The sequence below is a fragment of the Rhineura floridana genome, chromosome 10 (genome assembly GCF_030035675.1).
Source record: "Rhineura floridana isolate rRhiFlo1 chromosome 10, rRhiFlo1.hap2, whole genome shotgun sequence".
Taxonomy (NCBI): Eukaryota; Metazoa; Chordata; class Lepidosauria; order Squamata; family Rhineuridae; genus Rhineura; species Rhineura floridana.
Window position 1 is genome coordinate 54,702,767 of NC_084489.1, and position 20,298 is coordinate 54,723,064.

The window sequence follows — 20,298 nt, forward strand, 5'->3', positions numbered from 1 at the left end:
CGTGCACCTCCTCCCCGCCATCGGAATTGAGGTCGCTTATCTGGTGAGCTGCGAGGTCTGGATATCACACATGTTGTGTGCTTGTGACGTGTGTCTGTCTGCTCGTCTGTGTGTTCTTCAGCAAGCGGCCGGGAGAGGTGGGGAAGGTGGCGACGTAACGACACGGCTTGGACCGAAAAGATTAGCTACCTCCATAACGCACCTCTTTGACACCCACACACAAACTTCGGCCACAAATTTCTTTAAGGTGCAACAGAAGACCATATAATATTTTATATTATTTTGGCGTACGTTGTAACAAACGCCTACAACCCTTTGAGAGAGAACTAGGGAGAAATACTATGAGGAACCAGAGAAGGATCGAGGGCGCGAGGAAGCCCTGGCGCCTTTTTCTTCCTCAGAGCACCTCAGATTCTACCTTCTCCAACCCCGGCGCTGCTGTCGCTATCACCCTGTTTGCCGCGCTCGCTGATTGGCCGGCTCGCCGCGTTCGTCAGATGGGCAGAGATCGGCCCAGGGCCTACGAAGGAGGTACATGCCACGCCTCTCCTTGCGGGCTTGTCAGGGAGCTTCTGTTCTGTGTTGTTGCGTATCCTGTCGAGCTGAGAGAGGATGGCGGTGCTGAGTTTGCTGGAGATGGGCTGCTCTTGGCTGGAGAAGGTCGCTGCCGACAGCCCGCTCTCCCTGTTGCTGGCCGCCTCTGCTTTCGTTTTGAGCTTGGGCTACCTGCTGCAGGTCGGCTCCCGGCAGCTGTCCAGCACCGGCCAGGTAGGTACTGGTATTGGGTGGGCAACGCCAGTATTGGTCGTTGCCTCCTGCCTTTTCTTTACGGCGGCGATAGTAATAACAACAAAGGAGGGCACTGGGTATGTTGCACTGTTTTGTCATCTTTTTTCAGATTCCGAATTATTTAACTAATTTATGTTCAACCGTGATCTAAAATCTAAATGGTTACTGCAGTCCCAACCAAGTCTTGTCAAGGATTATCAATACCTTGGCACAGTCATTAACTAAAATTCAGATAATAGTCAAGAGATCAGAAGAAGGCTAGGGCTGGGGAAGGCAGCTGTTAGAGAACTAGAAAAGGCCCTCAAATGCAAAGATGCATAATTGAACACTAAAGTCAGGATCATTCAGACCATGGTATTTCCGATCTCTGTATGGATGTGAAAGTTGGACAGTGAAAAAAGTGGATAAGAGAAAAATCAACTCATTTGAAATGTAGTGTTGGAGGAGAGCTTTGCGGATACCATGGACTGCAAAAAAGACAGATAATTGGGTGGTAGAACAAATTAAACCAGAACTATCACTAGAAGCTAAAATGATGAAACTGAGGTTATCCTACTTTGGACACATAATGAGAAGACATGATTCACTAGAAAAGACAATAATGCTGTGAAAAAGAGAAGGGAGTAGAAAAAGAGGAAGGCCAAACAAGAGATGGATTGATTCCATAAAGAAAGCCACAGACCGGAACTTACAAGATCTGAACAGGGTGGTTCATGACAGGTGCTCATGGAGGTAGCTGATTCATAGGGTCGCCATAAGTTGTAGTCGACTTGGAGGCTCTGGTCCTAGTTTAAGTCTGAGGGGAGGGAACACGCTGCAGTTGCTCATTAATATTGTTGATGAAGACAGTTCTGAGAGGAAGTGAGCCAAAGAGAAGTTAGTCCCAGCACTGCGTGTTAGAAGGGTCTTCACTGTTTTACCTCTCCATCTGATACTGTCATGCAGCTGAGTTTAATATGGACTGCTCTTTGCAAAACTATCTTTAAAAAGACTTTTTCCTTTTTCTGCAGAATTATCCACCTTACATTTCATCAAATATCCCCTTTTTGGGGCATGCAGTTGCATTTGGGAAAAATCCTATCAAATTTTTGGAAAATGCTTATGAAAAAGTGAGTTTAATCCTTTTATGATGTGAATCTGATGGTTCTGAAGTAATTCAGCTGTTCAAAATTCTCGAACTTAAATACTTGTTTTCATTAACTGGAGAAAGTTCCAAGACTGAAGTCTTATGGGCTAATAGTATATTACATGCAAATATGAGAACCTTGATACTGCTTTTTAAAAATGAAAAGCTGCTTCAGTAGTTTAGTGTAGAAGCGGGGTTAGGGTGCTTAACATTTCTCCACTCCTAAATCCTCCCCAGAGTGACTTCTTCATCTTCTCCCTTATGGAGTTTCTGGGGTTCAGCATAGAAATTTGACATCTGGGTTCTTCCAGTTTTTGGTTAGACATTTTAGTGTCTGTTGAACTTAACATTTGGTGGAGAGTGATAATAAAGATGTACCCAAAATTTTAACTGAAATAAGTTCAAGTTAAATTAATATTCTTATTAGTAATAAACGAACTAGCAGGGAAATGGTTAATAGCAATACATTTTTTAGCACCAAAGGCTATGATGGACCATTGGGTGATATCCAAGTAATACATACTCACAGTATAGATATATAAAATAGGATTTAAGTCTATTGATTTTAGTGGGTTCATCAGAGTATGCGTAATGTTGGGTATTACCCATAGAATGCAACTGACAGATACAAATAATCTACATGTAGTTAGCATTAATTCTTTCTACGGAAAGAAGGGTGGGATAGAATGCTAAAAATGATAATTTGAGACTGATGTATTACTGGCCATTGGTGATAGAGCCATTTGTCTACTTGAACCAGTCACACCTGGTATTTAAACGTTACATACAGTTGAATCCTATGTATGTTTACTTGGAAGTATTAATTACATCTGCCTTCCAAGGAGTTCAAGGCAGTATGTAGCGCCCCCCCCACCCTGCCGTTATAGTCTCCCAACAACCCTATACAGCAGGCAAGTGAAGCTTACTTCCAGGAAAGTGCATAGGAGTGCAGCCTAGACATAGATGAATCAGGCGCTTGCTATTTTTTGCATATTTTTTTGGCGACTATTATAAGTATTTTGAAGCAATTACATTTTATGGATTTCAGGAAATTCTTCTGTGAATTGAATTTATTTAATTCGGTCCACGACCAGCAGTATTCTTCTGTGTTTTTTGCTGTATGATACTAAAATAACATTCTTTTACACTTCTGTTTTTTCCACACCCCTCTCCTTCATTCCCTATCTCCTTGGTTGTCTCCACAGTATGGGCCTGTATTTAGCTTCACTATGGTGGGGAAGACGTTTACATATCTTGTGGGTAGTGATACTGCTGCTCTTCTGTTCAATAGTAAAAATGAAGACTTGAATGCAGAAGAAGTATATTCACGGCTAACCACACCTGTCTTTGGCAAGGGAGTAGCTTATGATGTACCCAACCCAGTATGTATATTGTTAAATTAACTGAATTATTGCTTTCTTTGCATGATACAAATGCAGTGCAATAGGTTGCTGCAGTAACAAAACAATAGAATTAGTCCCAGTTCTGCTTAAGTATTGTTACCATATTCAAGCTAATAAAATTAGCCAAACTAATTCTACAACAGTACGACCACAATATCTCACTGATCGTCTCTCCTGACAATAATATACCGAGACTGTAGGAGTGGTATCTGAGCCCCTTCTGAGAGAGGCTTGGAAGGTGGCAACAAAGGAGAGGGCCTTTTTGGTTGTGACCTTCCCTCCTGTGGAATGCTCACCTGGCTGGTAGTGGCACTAACCGCATTTCAGTGCTGGGTTAAGTCTTTCCTCTGCACCCAGACATTTGATCGAATTGAAAAGTTAAGCTTGGTTATAAGTCACTTAGAGACTGCCCTGTCTTAGGTGAGTAATTAATTAGTTAACACTGCCCTTGATTTAGACCTTTAAAAATATGTAGTAGTATTCAAGAATAGTAAAAAATCCAGCTTCTACAGTGCAGTTTAGTTTTCACTGTGTTTAAACTGATAGCGTAGTTGCCTAGAATGTGCTTCTTTGAAAGAAAAGCAGCTAATTACACGTTGATTTCCTACAAAGTATTCTTAACAGTAGATACATGATCCAGCAATCTTCTTTATTAATTCACCTGAACTAATATGCCCTGCATTTGGACTCTTCTGTTGCTTCTAAACAGCAGCTTTCCATGCTACAGGGCTATTTGGGAAAGAAATGCTCATTTGGACCAAAGCTGGTATGTGTGCATATGCAAATGTTTCACAGCCTCTTTTTGTTTTCCAAATGTTGCCATCCTTCTAATTAGTTTTATAATGTACTGTTGGCACAAGCCAGCCAAAAATAATCACTGTTCATTCCACTGATTCCAGTGTGGGTGTAAAGTGGAACGTATGTGCCTAACTTTCTCCCACTAAAATCAGTGGTACATAAATGCTTAAGTTTTGCTAGTTCATGCCTAAAATATACAAGCAGAATTCTGTTTTGTAAATACTGCTTTGTTTACTTTTTCAGGTATTTTTAGAACAGAAGAAGATGCTTAAAACTGGGCTGAATATAAGCCAATTTAAAAGCCATATATCAATAATTGAGAAAGAAACGATAGAATATTTTAAAACTTGGGGAGAGAGTGGAGAAAGAAGTAAGTGTTTAGCTTTCAAAGTGCTTCTAACTGGAGCAAGCATTGGTATGATCAAGTTGCAATATGGCAGCTGTGACTTCTTACGCAGAGTGTATAGAATGCTATACCAGCAATTTTTGGGCAAATAAAGATCACAACTGCTATCTTAAGGACAAAAAATAATAAAATAAAAATGACAGGAAAACTGTGCATTAAACTCTGGACCTATTCTTATATAACGCTCTGACATGGAAAAGAAGTTTGGAAAGGTTTATTCCCTTTTTCCTATGGATGCTGTTTGGGTAAAAATGAAAATGCTGGTGCAATTTACATTTAAAGTGCTTGAGTATGATGGAGTGTGGAGGCAGGCTGGCTCCATTATGGCGTGTGGCTACTGACTGGCTCCATTTTGAGGGGCACCTGCTCTGTTCTTGTTTTCTCCTTGTATTATGGCCTGAGATGAACCTTTGTGTGAGGGGGAGAACCTATTCTAAAGCTAATTTGAGCCATGTATGATGTTTTCTTCCAATCTGAGCAATGTTTTTCTCCTGCAAAGGAGTAACTGAAAATGCACATGTAACAACACCTGCTGAAACTGATGTTTGGTAACACATTTTCAATTCTGATGGCACATTTCACAAAAGCATGTGTTCAGGAATGGATTTTAGTTCATGGGTTAGAAGTTTCTGGGTTGTAGACTCAAGTCAGGTGGCATTTTACTAGCCATTTCTGAACTGGAGTATAACCCTTAGGGATGGATAGATCAATCTAATTCTGGTTTCGGCACTTTCCAGTTTTTAGTCTGTCTCATTTCTTACATATTTTTTTAAAAAGATATCTACAAGAAATTCTGACCCCCTCTTCCCCTGACAAAAGTAAATTACTTTCTGTTTATTATGAAGTGGTCTGAGGGCTGCTTTTTTTTTTAATTGCTGTGTGAAAACGAGCATGTAGAAACTGTAGCTTTTGCCACACATGGTGAAAATGGGGCTACAAGTGGGCCTCAGAGTGATGGGATATGATATTGTCTCATTCCTTCCTGTGTATTTGTACAGAAAAAAGATGGCTGACTACATGCCCCTATGGGGACAGCCATCTCTCCTCCACCACCCGAACACTGTAATAGTACAGGGGGGAAAGCATAGCTGCCCCAATTTATGTGTATTCATCAAATTCATTTAGTTTTCTAGTTCATGAAGTAGATAGTAAGTGTTAATACTTCCTTTGATTTATTGACTCCCCATTAATGTACTCTTTTCCTTTCTACGCAGACTTATTTGAAGCACTTTCAGAACTAATCATTTTGACAGCGAGTCACTGTTTACATGGGAAGGAAATAAGAAGCATTCTTGATGAGAAGGTAGCGCAGCTCTATGCCGATTTGGATGGGGGATTTACTCATGCTGCTTGGCTTTTGCCAGGTTGGCTGCCTTTGCCCAGCTTCAGGTACTAAACAACTTGATACAGCAGAAAATATTGTGAAATGAATGTACATATTATACATTTTATCCTGCCCTCCTCTAAGGAGTTCTGGGCTTTATACATGGTTCTCTCTCCTTTGTTTTGTCCTCACAACAACTCTGTGAAGTAAATGCAGTTGAGAGATAGTGACTAGATCAAGCTCGCCTGATGAGTTTCATGGTGGAGCAAGAATTGTTGGCAATTTCTCAACAATTTGTTAAAGCTATTAACGTGACTCCTATTATAACATTTCACTAGTACCATGAGAACTGTACTTAAGCCACTGTCAGCAATCCGATTCCTGAATCTCATTCTTGTAATTACAGTTACTTTATCACTTGTGTGTATCCCAGGAAAACAGCTACCTTCAAACAGGCACCTGGACAGGTAGCCCATATCACATTAGCAGACTCTGTAGGTCCTGCAATGTATTGTATATCACTGAGTGCAAACAACCAGGATGTCCTGTCCAGGATATAGGTAAAACCCAGAGCTTGGAAGTAATTTGTTACAAGTAACAAATTACTTGTAATTCATTATTTTTTTGAGGAACGAGTGGGTAATTCCTTTACATTTTGATTGTTATAGAACTAGGAGTAATTTTATTACTTTTGTGGAGTAATTGTAATGTTCCCAGCATTACTTTTGGGCATTTCTTGGGGGGGTGGAAGCAGGGGAAGTCTTCTGCTCCTCTGATTTGTGGATGAAAATCATGTGCCTCAAACTGGGCTTCTGTGCAACATTGCTCTTCCCTCATGTTCTGTGGGTGGGTAGGAAGTGACGAAGGTGGAGAGTGAGATGGGATGGAGTGGAGAAAATAATTGTTTAAAAAAAGGGATGGTGGCGAAGAATGGAGCGGAGGGAAAAGGAGCTGGAGGACAAGAACATGAATAAAGGAGGAGAAGGAGGCAGCAGCAGAATGGAGATAAAGAACTGTGGAGGTGAAAGATGATGTGTGTGTGTGTGATTACTGTGTTTGCACTTGGCACACAAAGTGGCCTCTACCACCCTCTTTGGCTACTGTGCTGCATTTGCAGTATTTTAACTTTTTTGCATCTCAGGGGAAAATGTTTGCTTGGGTGAGTGTCCCTTAGTTGGTGGCAGGGCAGGAGGTGGTTAAGTGAGAGAGATTATGCTTGCTGGCGGGGGTGGGGGGGTTGCACTTGGTTTGACATGCAGAGATCTGAGTAGTGGCCTCTGCCTCCCTCCCCACCTCCCTTACCAGCGCAGAGATCACCATTTCTATCTTATGGATAAAAAGCATTATTCTACTACCTCTGTATGTGTGTGTTTATTTTTAATGTTGTTTTAGGCTACTTAGATGTGCAGCAGCCAAGGCCAGCACCTTGTAGGTGTTTTTTAAAAAAAGATAACTGAAATGTAATTGTAGCGATTACTTTTGAGAAAAAGTAATCAGTTACTTTCAGAGCAATTGTCATTGTAATGGTAGTTACTACTTTTTTGGGCCATGTAATTGTAACTGTAATTTATTACTTTTTAAAAGTAATCTTCCAAGCTTTGGTAAAACCAACCTATGCACACGTTTTAGAAACTACAAATCTGCATTTTTGACAAAAAAAAAATCAATTCTGAGAGCTACAGCCTGTCAGCTTTATTGATAATTGCAATAAGAGTTGCCAACTGATCTTACAATGTTAGCTAAGAAAGAGAACTTTCGGATATATACACTGGACACATTAACACCACGTGGCCTCAACCTGGAGGGTAGTACCAACATCACTTAGCTTCAGCAGATGAAGCTGTTCAGAACATTCAGTTCTCAAAACTCTATAGCTGCCACCTTGGCAATAGCATCCTTTCATTTTCACCAGAGCAGCTGATGAAGGCAGAAGCTGAAACATTTTGCAATGGAAATTAAATCTCTCTTCTGTTGATCATAGTATCATATATATTGTTTCAGTGATTAGTTGGATAATGAAAGGATCCAGTGCAAGCTTGTGTGAAGTACTGCTTGATGCCTTTTAAAATGCCAACTCCCTTTTTAGTATTATTACAGCAGATGGGGGTGGGTACCCATGAGAGAGGAGAGAAGACAACACAATACCCTGTAACCAGCTCCCAATTTCTTGGCTGTCCACAAGAGATAGGGGAGATTATAGCTGCAATGACTCTTAAGAATAAAATTGCCACGTGTTATGTTGTGCTATATAACGTAAGATGTTTAACTTCGCTAACGTTTCAGTTCAGTTCCAGTTTGTATTATACTTGTTGAAGTGTTGTTTCCATTCTGAGTATTGCTGGAACAACACTTGCCATTTAGCTTAAATATTTATTTGGTTTCCTAGCTTTGATTTAGGTCTATGCTACCAATACCAGCATTCTCTGTATGAGTCAGTCCTACTTCAGTCTCTGTTTGGTGTGGGAGCTGCTTCAGCACAGCCTTTTGCCATGTCATGAAGGAGCCCACAATTCTACTGTTTTCTAGGCTAGGATTACCCCAGTGTTAAAAAAGGGAAATACTAGCATGAGAAGGAGCAGCAAAAAGGACTCATCCATGCAGGAATGATCCAACTGTAGTGGCTCATGCATTGTGAAAGTCATGTTGGAAGAGGTCCTTGGAGAACAATTTTGAACTTGCAGGTGTTTTACATCCTCGGGTACATCCAAACGAAATACAGAGGTCAGCCCCTAATCTGAAGCTGTGTATTCAGGTATTAAAACCCTCACACAATTAGAATCACATAAGGGGGAGAGCAGGAATTTTGCTTCCTGGCCCGCACTTGTCCGTTGCATCTCCATGGTCCGTTGCATCTCCATGGTCTGGCCCCACTTCACAATCAGGGTTTTAAATGGTGTGGGGAGCCTACACACCTGTGGCAGACTCCCTACTGTAGACCTTTGTCTCCTGCCCCAAACATATGGAGGGTGGCAGGGTTGGTCAACAAGATGCAGTCAAGGAGGTGCGGTCAGCAAGTATGTCTTCCTTTCTGCTCATTGCATGAGTCCTTTAATGCTTAAATACAGCTTGTGTTACTGGGGAATGAGTCGCATATACTCCCATGTTATCCAGGGTTAACTCTAGACCACCACGTAAAAGTGCCTAATACATTAAGGTGGAATGAGGCAATATCTCTTCAAAAACAAAACAAAACAAAACCGCTGTCCATTAGTACTGCTACCAGGATACAAATTAGATTGGAAATGTTGGCTATTTGAAAGCAAATCCCACCTTTCTGGTAGGAGAAACTCATTTTAGGAGTATCACTTTAGCCTCTCAGTAATCCTGTTGTGAGTTTGTTAGACTGACAAAAATCGCCCGATTCTGTGAATTTCATAGCTTGGTAGGAATCTGGGTAGGAGCTGATCTAACCGCTCTAGCACTGTATCACAGAAGCCCTCTTGTGACTTGTCGTAAATTGGTACTCTCTTTTAACTAGCACTGCAAGTAACATAATATGTTGGCAGTTGAAAATTTAAAAATGTAACCTGCAGAACCCTAGTCCTGAAAATTTTTTAAGAAAAGTATTTGCTAATACTTGCATAAATTATTTTCATTTCAGACGCAGAGATAGAGCCCACAATAAGATAAAGTCCATTTTTTATGAAGTCATTCAGAAACGACGAAAGTCTATGGAGAGAAACGATGACATGCTGCAAACACTGTTGGATGTTACCTACAAGTATGTGATGTAGCTAAAGTGTTATTGATAGGGAATAGTTTGGGGCCAGGCTTTGGAAATAGTTCTTAAAACTGATGGTAGGGCAAAAGCAACTCTTGTTTGGGTTCTTTTGTGTGTATTCCAGAAGGAAGATAGAGTTAGGGTCCTCCAGCTGGCTAGGCTTGCCTTACCTTTACCTGTGCTGTTTTCTACCTAACTTCCTTCCGTTGTAAACTGATATGCTCAGGAAAGCTGGTCTGCCCTCCTTCCTTTGTCATCTTCGACTGTCCGAGGAGAAAGACATTTTTGTCTTTGTTCTCTCTTCTGAGCCATGAGGGCAATACAGAGTCTGGGCATTGCGCCTCCAACTTAGTTAGTTAGAACTAGGTATGCCTTTCCTGTCTACTAAAGTAGCCTTTCTTATTTTACTAAGTCTTAAATCTCAGTGATCTTAAGTGTGGGGTAAAAGCCTGCGTCTAAGGTAAATACACACACTGGCACACACACAGCTCAAACTAAACTGCTGAATCACTCAGCATATACATATTTCCATAACAAAAACTAGCTGAAAGCAAGTCTGTATGGAACTGATGTGATGATCTGTTGCAGTCAAAGACCTGGGACAGAATTTAAAACCTGAATTCAGGCTCAGATGTATAGTTCAGGTGCAAGGCATGAAGATAGAATGGAGACACTATTAGCCTCCAATATAAATAAATATTCAATAAGAAGTCTATTGACTTGGTTCCAGAAAGGTCTTTCAGGCGCAGAGTTTCCAACAGATGAAATTCTGAGATAAACTAGCAGCATAGCAACATGTAGCAGCTAGGAGCCTTACTTATGCAAAGTGGAGCGGTCGTTTGCAGCATTCAAGATCAAAACCTGGAACTCTGATCTTGGCTGAACTTCTTGTAGAGCTGCTGTACCTGCATATAGAACTGTAGCTGCATATAGAAAAGTGGCTTGTTTTATGCATTTGTTTACTCAATTTCTAAATGATTGAGAGCCAGTGGGTTGTAGTGGTTAGAGTATTGGACTGGGACCTGGGAGACCAGGGTTCAAATCCCCACTCGGCCATGAAGCTCACTGGGGGACCTTGGGCCAGTCATTGTCTCTCAGTCTAACCTACCTCACAGGATTGTTGCAAGGATAAAATCAGGAGGGGGAGGACCATATTTGAGCTTCTTGGAGGAAAGTTTGGATATAAATGTAATAATAAATAAACCACTTTTCATCATTTAAGACAAATAACAAATATAACAAATGCATGTGAACAATAAAACATTAAAACCATAATTAAAGAATACAAAACCATAACTTATACAGCAGTCAGATTGCCTTGATTATAGCTGCCTTACCACATCAATTTCTTCCAAATGCCTGGGTGATGTGTTTTTAACTGGCACTGATAACCAAATAATGATGGTGCCATATGCACCTCCAAGGAGAGGGAATTCTACAACTGAGGTACCACCACAGAGAAGACTCTATCCCATGTCGCTATACAACAGGCTGCCCTGCAACTCTTAAGGCCCAGATAAGCTGATTATAGGGAGAAATGCTCCTTCAAGTATTTGGGTCCCAGGTTGCTTAGGACTATAAATTAACACCAACACCTTGAATTGGACCCAGAAGCATATAGGTGCCCAGTGCAGATCCCACAGGGTTGGTGTAATATTCCAAGAAGCTGCACCACTTAGAATTATAGTGGACGCATTTTGCACCAGCTGCAGATTTCAGACTGTCTTCAAAGGTAGCTCTAGGTAGACCACATTACAGCAATTTAATCAAGAAGTTATGAGATAACAGGTTACTGTGGCCAGGAACAGCTGTAGGTGACAAACTAGCCATAGCTGGAGATATGCACATACTGCTACTGTCGCCAGCTGGACCTCAAGTGACAACTCTAGATCAAGGAGTACCCCCAAAGCTATGTACCTGCTCTTTCAGGGGGAGAACAACCCCAATTAGAACAGGCCATCTCCCACTTCCCATACACAGGAATTACCCACAAACACAGCCTTCATCTTACTAAGATTCAGTCTGTTTACTGGCCTTCATCTAGCCCATTATTGCCTCCAGAAAGTTTTTTGCTGTTGTAGATTCTACACAGGTCTGTCCGTATCTGGAAGGTCTATCAAGACAGACTAGATGGAAGAAGAAATTAGGTTACAGCTTCATGTAACAAAATTGATCCTGAAAACTTTAATTTAAGGACTGACTTCTGTAATGTCAGCGGCGGCGAGACTGCTCACTGTGGCAGGGTAGCGCCAACTTGTCACCCCGCTGCTGAAAGAATTGGACAGGCTGCCCATTTGCTACCGGGCCAAGTTCAAGGTTCTAGTTTTGGTGTACAAAGCCCTATACAGCTTGGGACCAGGATACCTGAAATACTGTCTTACCTCCTATATACCCAGTTGATCACTGCGCTCTGCAGGTGAGGGGCTCCTGCAGATACCATCTTATTAGGAGGTCTGTTCTGCAAAACATAGGAAACGGACCTATAGTGTGGCGGCACCTACCCTGTGGAATTCCCTCCCCTTAAATATCAGGCAGGCACCATCTCTGTTATCTTTTCGGCGCCTTTTGAAGACTTTCCTCTTTCAACAAGCCTTTTAAGTTGAGACCTATCCCAGTCTGCGTCTATGTTGGAATTGCTTTATATATATATATATATATATATATTTAAACAATATGTTTTTAACCCTTTTTTAAAGATGTTTTTAAAGCTTTGTAAAATGTTTTTAAAGTTGTTTTGTTTTAATGTATTTTAAGGTCTGTTTTATGATGGTTTTGATGTGTTTTTAGTGCTTTTGTTTGCCGTCCTGGGCTCCTGCTGGGAGGAAGGGTGGGATATAAATCTAATAATCATCATAATAAAAAATAATAAATGTGTAAAGTTGGAAAATATGGGCTAAAAAGATGGATAAGCAGTTCAGTTTCCTCTTGATTTGTAGAATGAAGTCAGTTGCCTGTTGGTCTCACATGAATGCCAACTTAAATTGTGTTTAATCTCAGTGGTTTCTGGTTCTATCAGTTGAGAAATCCAGAGCTGATTTTCTTTTCAGCAGGGATCAAAATAACTACTTCACCTTTTCCTTTCTCTTTGCTTTTTGTCACCTGCCCAAGACTTTTCTGGCCTCCAGAGATTTGAACTGGAGAGTTGAAGATTCTTCCGTGGCTTAATCCCTTGTTTTTCAGATTGGCTTTTTATGCTGCACCTGTCTGCTTTTACTGTATTTTAATTAGATGATGTTATTATAACTGTTGTAAACACAAACACACCCTGCAAATGCAGTGGAAAGGTAGAGTATAAAAATTTCTAAAAAATTGTCCTAACGATTCTGAAATGGTTCTTTACATTTTGCTTTTTCCCATTTGGACTTCTTTTAGCAGAAATGAAGGGAAAAAAGAGATTCTGTCCAAGGAATCTGTTTTTTCTTTCTTTCTTGTTTTCCCTAGGTGGCATGCCATCAGATGGGCTGCAGTTCCACCTAGCGTCTGAAGGCAGAAATGTACACGAGTCAAGGATTTGGAACATTAGATTTATATATCTAAGTAAAGGGCACAGATGACCTATACATTTTTTCTTTTGTAATCTAGAGATGGGCGTTGTCTAACAGATGATGAAATTGCTGGGATGCTTATTGGGCTGCTGTTGGCTGGTCAGCATACATCTTCAACCACTAGCACTTGGCTTGGCTTCTTTTTAGCTAGGGACAAATCAATTCAGGAAAGGTGTTACGGGGAACAAAAGGCAGTGTGTGGAGAAGACTTGCCTCCATTAAACTATGACCAGGTTTGTAGATTCTGTCATTCCTGTTAAACTTTTCTGGATAAATACACTGTACGTTCTTTAAATGTTGAGGTGGAGTTAGTTGTGGTTCTCAGAAAACTTTATATAGAGGGGTTTTTTGGTTCTTACTTAATTTATAGTGAAGTTGTAGCCCTTAAATTGGGAGTCTGGAACCTCTGGACCATGGGCCTAATTAGGGCCATAGGTTTCCCCATTTGGCCTGTGAGGCCATTTTGGCCAAGGCACACCCACCTGTCCTACATCTGATGTCATGTACACCTTTCCCAGACTACATCTGTGTTGAAATTGTTTTTAGATGTTTTCATTGTTTTATTGGTTGTGTGTTTGCTGCCATAGGCTCCTTTGGAAGAAAGGGCGGGATATAAGTTTATTTATTTAAATATTTATAATCCACACTTTCAAGACTGTATACAACATACAAATAAAAACAGCAAAATTACTCATTAATTAAAATGTCAGTAAAACATCAGTAGTTACTGGCTGGTTAAAGAAAAATCATATTGTAAATCCCTGTCTAATTAAAATGATTTTCAGACTATGTCTAAAAGAATGTAGGGAGGGTTTCTGTCACACATCAATTGGTATGGAGCGCCACAGGGCAATGCCTACTACACTAAAGGTTCAGTCCCCGGTGGAGGGCCACCAAACCTCACGGGTGTGGGGAACCACCAAAAGCACCCCATCAGAGGATCTCAGCAATGGAGGTGGAGTATAAGGTCCTTAAGGTAGTTTGGGTCCAAGTTGTTTAGGGCGTTGTGAATTAACACAAGAACCTTGAACCTGGCCCAGTAGCAAATTGGCAACCAGTAATAAATAAATAAATGACGGTATGTGTGAGGCAGGTAAGGGCAAGGTGTGGCTGAAAGGATGTTTGCAGGCACAGCTGGTTGGTAGTATCTGCAGAACTTCTTTCGAAGAGCTGTTTTCCACAGCACTTTTCCACAGGGCAGCTGACTCTCAGCTGCAGAAAATAGTGGACAGTAAAGGTTATCGCCCTTCATTATGACAATTGGGAATTGACAGATGGGTAGCTCCAGCCACCTCTCAAACTTGGCCTGTGAGGGTTGCAGGAGATAACAATCTGGGCCACCAGGCTAGAAAGGTTCCCCACCCCTGCTCCAAATAAAGAGAGGTTTGCCTGAAAGGAGAGCTTTTTTGAGGCAGAATTAGGATTCAGCTGCATTATGGATACCAATGTACAAAATTAAATGCAGACGCTTGATCTCAGCAACTTAAATAGAAGAATATTTATTTATTAAATTTATATCACGCCCTTCTGTTGGGGAAATTTGAAATATACAAACAATAAGCAAAATATATTCTTTTATAAAGCTATAAAGGTTTATAAAGGTTTATAACATTTTAATAGTTTAGTTTAACATTTAATAAGTTTAGTAGCCAGCCAGAACCCTTTTTCTTCTTGGAGCTATCTTCCCTGACTCTGCTGGTTTGTTTGGAACAACTTGTACTCTAAACAAGATAACACTGAATAGAAACTGAACTCTCTAAAATGTAGGAAAAATTGCAGTAGCTAAAATGCTTACCTAAATTGTGTAGCTCATTAGCTGGAGTACTCATCTCATGGCGAAAATGTACTTTTACGTGAAGTACTGAACATTGCCAAATTCACCAGAACATGATGAAGAAAGTACAGTACCTGTACAGTGCCTATGCAATACTGTAATGGCTATGTCATACTGTGTCATACTGATGTGTAACCTCCTGATTGGTACATGCTAAAATCTTTTTCCTGAAATGTGTAAAAACCCCAGGCAACCAGTGCCATGTGGCAGTTCTCCACTCACTAAGAGGGAGACTGACCAGGCATATGCTTGTCATCCAATAAAAGCCTACCTTTTTGCTGCAAACCTCTGTTCTTTGATTTTACTCAAGGACCCCCAGTCCAACGAACTACAAAATTCCCCATCACTTCCTTCTAGAAGGGTGGGATATAAATTTAAATATTTTTTAGTTATACTGGAAGATAATGAATGAACTGCTGTTAACTTCATATTTGAAGCACAAATTATGGTTGGATCACTAGAGAAGTTTGCAGTAGTTTATGGATATATGTATAGATACACACAAAACTAACAAGGTTTGTTTTACTCGTTTGTAGCTCAAAGATATGACCTTAGTGGACCTTTGCTTAAAAGAAACATTAAGACTTAGACCACCTATAATGACTATGATGAGGATGGCGAAAACTCCCCAGGTAAGAATCTTCATTTATTTCAATGGTCTATTAAAGCATGAATAATACATGATGAGGCAATATCAGAAGCAGTGATGTGTTGGTGGGGTGAAGCTGCTGTCCTGTCATTGGTGTTTCTGCTGCTTACCTGGACCAGGGCAGAAGTGAGGTGAGGGCCGTATGAGATTGACCAGCAGCACTCCCGCGGGCAAACTGTGTGGCCCTGCCCTCGCCCCATCCAGGGAAGCAGCAACAATGCTCGTGTCAGGAGAGCATCCCTGCCCCACATGCCACTGCTAATCAGACAGGTAGGCTCCAAAAGCCATATGAAATTGCAAACTTTACATTCAGAGTCTTGGTCATAACATTTATTAAAAAATGCAGTGCAAATGGTCAAATAGTTCTGACCTCTTTATTTTTAATCTTGGAAATGATATGCTTAGTTAAAGTCACTGGGCAGAAACAATTATGCATGAGGTGGTTGTAGTACCTGGAACTTAATACATGGGTAAAGTAATCCTAAAGAGATGGGGTCAGGGAGAAGAAAGTTTACAGCAGACGAACTGCTGCTTACTTCCTAAGCCCTGCTGGTTTTGCACTGGCCAGAGCAGGTGGTAGATGTGCACAGTCAGGTTTTTTCTTAATTTCTCTCCCACTGACCACAATTGGGTGATGGTGGAGAGCACTGATGACGCCAGTTCCAGGGCTGGAATAGTTTTTGTGGCTGGGTTAAGGGCATGTTGGGAAAACAGGAGCCAAGTCTCCCAACATGCCCCTTTCCATTCCCTACCATCCTGGGCACACTGACAGCAAAGAAGCAATGGTAGCAGAACTTTCAACTGCCACAATGAGGCTTCTAGTGCTGGATCTCCCTTTTGGACAGCAGAGAAAAAAATCTATGGTATCCTATGGCCCCTCAACTGCTCTCCCTAGAGCTTAGGATTGCTCCTTTAGTCTGGAGTCGTATGTCATGCATTCTTAGTTGTAAGGTCCATTCGGTAGGACTCACTTCTGAGTAGACATGCTTAGGATCGGTTGACTTAATGATTTTTAAAAGTATAGATCAAAACTTGACATTAGTAGTCTCTTAATAATTACTAAAAAGGTATTGCTTAAGAAACAGGACATTTCCTTAAGCTGTTTTCAACAACAGGCTGCCATGTGTTAAGAAATACCTTAATTATTCCAGCATCTATCCTTGTATAAGGTATTCTCTGCCCTGCATTTGGGCCCCAACATGGAGAAATGCCTTAGCTAGGATAAGATAAAACATCCCCTTAAGCTGTTTTCAGCAACAAGCTGATTACTGACACTGTTGTTGTCACAGTAGAAGCTAATTATAACGTGTGGGTTGGGGGACAAAGGATGCACCCATGTAATAGGGGCTCCATGTTATAATGAAAACTGTGGTACTGTATACAGTATTGTACTCAGGGACATTGTCATACTCGCAGTATATCTGAATCTGCGATACAGCAAATTGCATTATAATGAGCTTCCACTGTATTTATTAAATTTATATCCCTCCCTTCCTCCCAAAGGATCCCAGAGTGGTAATACAAGTATTTAAAGAGTATTACTAAATCATTTCTCCAAAATTTGAAGTGAACTGTATATAAACTTGACTTCCTGCTTTTAGACAGTTGCTGGGTATACAATTCCACCTGGTCATCAAGTTTGTGTATCTCCCACTGTCAATCAAAGACTTAAGGAATGTTGGACAGAAAACTTAGACTTCAAACCAGACCGTTATCTCCAAGATAACCCTGCAGCTAGAGAGAAGTTTGCATATGTGCCATTTGGTGCTGGTAAGTTGGTTATAGTAGATGGGCTCTAAATAAGGGATAAAGCCATCTTGGGCATTGCCATCTTCAGTCTTTTATATAAACAAAAGGACTTAGATTTTAAAAATACTTTGCAGCCCTTTGTCTTTACTTTTAGGCTTAGATAATGGAATATATATGTTGCTAGCTAATCTCTAAAAATGCAAGCAATTGGCTAATAAGCAATATAATTTTGAGTACCCTGTGGCTGGCTGCATTGCAATTGGCTTGTATCAGCAAGGGCAGAAAATTGGGGGTAGGAATGGGCTATTCCATTATCTCTCAGAGTTGGGGGCATTTGGATCCAGCAGATTAAATCCAGACCCACACACAACACACTGTTTTGGGTTGCATAGCAGTGGCAGAGCTTGCTACATCAGCATGGGGAGGACTTCTCAGCATTGAATTCTGTGGTATCCTGCTGTTAGTTGTCTTCCCTGGGAGCTTGCTCCCTTATACAGATCCAATTTCTCAGTAGTATAAGAATGTTTGTAAATGTAAAATAAAGGCACTATTTTCATTTTCTTTTAGGTCGTCATCGTTGTATTGGAGAGAACTTTGCTTATGTACAAATTAAGACGATTTGGTCAACTCTTCTCCGTTTATATGAATTTGATTTGGTAGATGGATATTTTCCTACCATAAACTATACAACCATGATCCACACACCTAATAACCCTATAATTAGATATAAAAGAAGATCACACAGCGCAACGTAGCTTCTTGCATCTAAATAGTAGAGAAGCCTTTCTGTACAAGTTATGTGAAGACTGTTAAATGAAGAGGCTGTTCATTGCCTAGTATTGTGAAGAAGTGTTGAATGTTGTGCAGTTGGAGTACTAAGTGAGGGGTTATTTGTTTTTATATATACCTATAATTTCTTACCCTACACTTCTGATTCTGAAATGTGAATATGTATTATATTTGTGACCTTTAAATCTAAACTCTTACAAAATAATCTTGAGTAGGTTTAGAAGTAACCTACCACATTTTTTAAGCAAAAAGATCCATTAGCAACATAATCTGGTGTCCTTCAAAATACTGGGATGGAAAAAATTAAGTTCCAGTATCACTGACTCCTGTAATACAATGGCAATTTCAGTTTATCTAAACTGGCACAGTGTAGTGTGCCAATTAAGCCAAGAATACTAATGACAGCCACGTATCAAAGAATGGGCTAGTGTATTTTCCAGAAATGACATTCTGTCTGTTGCTTCTAAACAAACTTTATAGCCTTAAGTTCAGAATCTTCCATGAAGAGCAATCTTACTGCCAACCTTATGATCTAATAGAATTTGAGATTCCTGGTACTTAATGTGATTGGCCCTTTATAATAAAGAGGTAGATTCAGGTATCACATAATATATTTTCTATAGCACATGCCAGCTCAAAGCCAGGAGGGATAAAGAATAGATATGACACACCTACAAGACTAAATAAATGATCTGCAAAGAGAACCAGCTAGCTTCTCCAACACCTGTTACATGTAGCATGACTTGTTTAAGGAGTAGCAATTAGACATGTAGAATGTTAGTTGTATTTATCAGAATCTATTAATGGAAAACATTTGTGGCTTGACCCACTGGAATTTCAGTAAAGTTTTTAATTAAATATGGTCAAGTGTATATTTTTATACAGCAATCCTAAGTGGGTTCACAGAGGAGTGGAAAGACAGATCCACCATTATATCCCAGGACAGACAATTTTTATTTACTTTTCCAGATGTAGATGAGCAGTCTGATTGGGCCCCCTGGGGATTTGTGGAGTTTCAGATCAAGCGGGTTCAAAGCTGCTGATACCCTGCCCGTAAAATGCCGTTTGGAGGCTTTCCACCTGCTGATGGTAGGAGAACCACTGGTGGTCGTTTTCTGATTGCCTGGGCACATAGTTGGGGTCTCTGGCGCAGCAAAATGTCACACACTGCCAACACACCATCCTAACTCCCTCCAGGCATCAACATGGATGAGGGGAGGGGAGCAGATTAAGAAGTGTTCTTTGACAATTGTGGCAGGTGTAACACGCAAAAGGATAAGAAACTGAAGGCCTAGGTATTTTGGCTGGTGCAAACTCGCAACAGGCTTGAAGACGTGCATGTGAAAGCAGTTTTCTGAATTGAGGTCTTCTTGCTGCATTGGCATCTGCAGAAATCTCTCAGACACAAAATAGAGATACACAGCTATTGCATTATGCAATAGCTCTTTACAAAGCCATCACATTCCAAGTCATTGGGTGCTCAACTATTTTGGAATAGTACCAGTAAGTTTAATATAGCACAAAGAGTTCTGAAATGATGTATATGTGAATGCACTATTTGAAGTTGATCTGTAACATCTGCTGTTTACTCTTAAATCATTAAGAGTATTTTTGCCATTACAGTAATCAGCACCTTTGTGCCAATGATGGGCTTTTTATAAAGCATACGTTATTAATGCAGCCCTGGCCTTATTTATCCAAGGGCTATACAATCTACTGTTAAAAAGATTTTGCTCAGCTTATGGTTCCAGCAGTAAATCAACACCATTTGAAATGGGAAGCGTGCCTGTAAGAGCAACCTTAGTGGCCCAGACTCATGAAGATTTCATCCTTATTTTCAAAATAAATAAAACTTCTAATTCTCAGCAGCAGTGGGCAGCCACCTTGCTTTTTCTCTATTCTACTCCCAGCCCACATTGAGAGCACCCTACTAGGCCCTGCCTTATGGGTGGGTGAGCTGGGAAGTTGCATAGGGCACCAAGCTGAGTTCAGTGGCTGTTTTGAATGTACTGCCTACAGTGAGTGAGGATGCAAAAAAACTAAACTTTCAAGTTTCTACAGGTGGTTTGGGTGCTAACTACAAAAATGACCTGTCAATTCGCTTTAAAATACTTCCCCCCCCCCAATTTTCACTTTGATGTAATTTGCACTAGGTTAAAATCAGT

At 40.6% G+C, this 20,298-nt stretch overlaps 1 protein-coding gene across 1 annotated transcript; it reads left to right on the forward strand.

Annotated features, from left to right (window-relative positions):
• Positions 1 to 564: 564 nt before the first annotated feature.
• LOC133364943 (lanosterol 14-alpha demethylase) lies at positions 565 to 18,991 on the forward strand. The gene is made up of 10 exons (XM_061586036.1): positions 565 to 768; positions 1,800 to 1,898; positions 3,121 to 3,297; positions 4,360 to 4,486; positions 5,737 to 5,911; positions 9,448 to 9,567; positions 13,150 to 13,345; positions 15,483 to 15,578; positions 17,197 to 17,365; positions 17,912 to 18,991. The coding sequence occupies exons 1-10, from the start codon at positions 613 to 615 to the stop codon at positions 18,097 to 18,099; spliced, it is 1,503 nt and encodes a 500-aa protein (XP_061442020.1). The 5' UTR covers positions 565 to 612; the 3' UTR covers positions 18,100 to 18,991.
• Positions 18,992 to 20,298: the final 1,307 nt, after the last annotated feature.

What these genes read in the sequence shown, in the direction of transcription:
- LOC133364943 (XM_061586036.1), top strand. Translation starts at nt 613, where the DNA reads ATGGCGGTGCTGAGTTTGCTGGAGATGGGCTGCTCTTGGCTGGAGAAG. An exon ending in TGGAAAATGCTTATGAAAAA is followed by an intron (nt 1,899 to 3,120) that starts GTGAGTTTAATC and finishes TTGTCTCCACAG; the next exon opens with TATGGGCCTGTATTTAGCTT. An exon ending in GGATGGCGAAAACTCCCCAG is followed by an intron (nt 15,579 to 17,196) that starts GTAAGAATCTTC and finishes TCCTGCTTTTAG; the next exon opens with ACAGTTGCTGGGTATACAAT.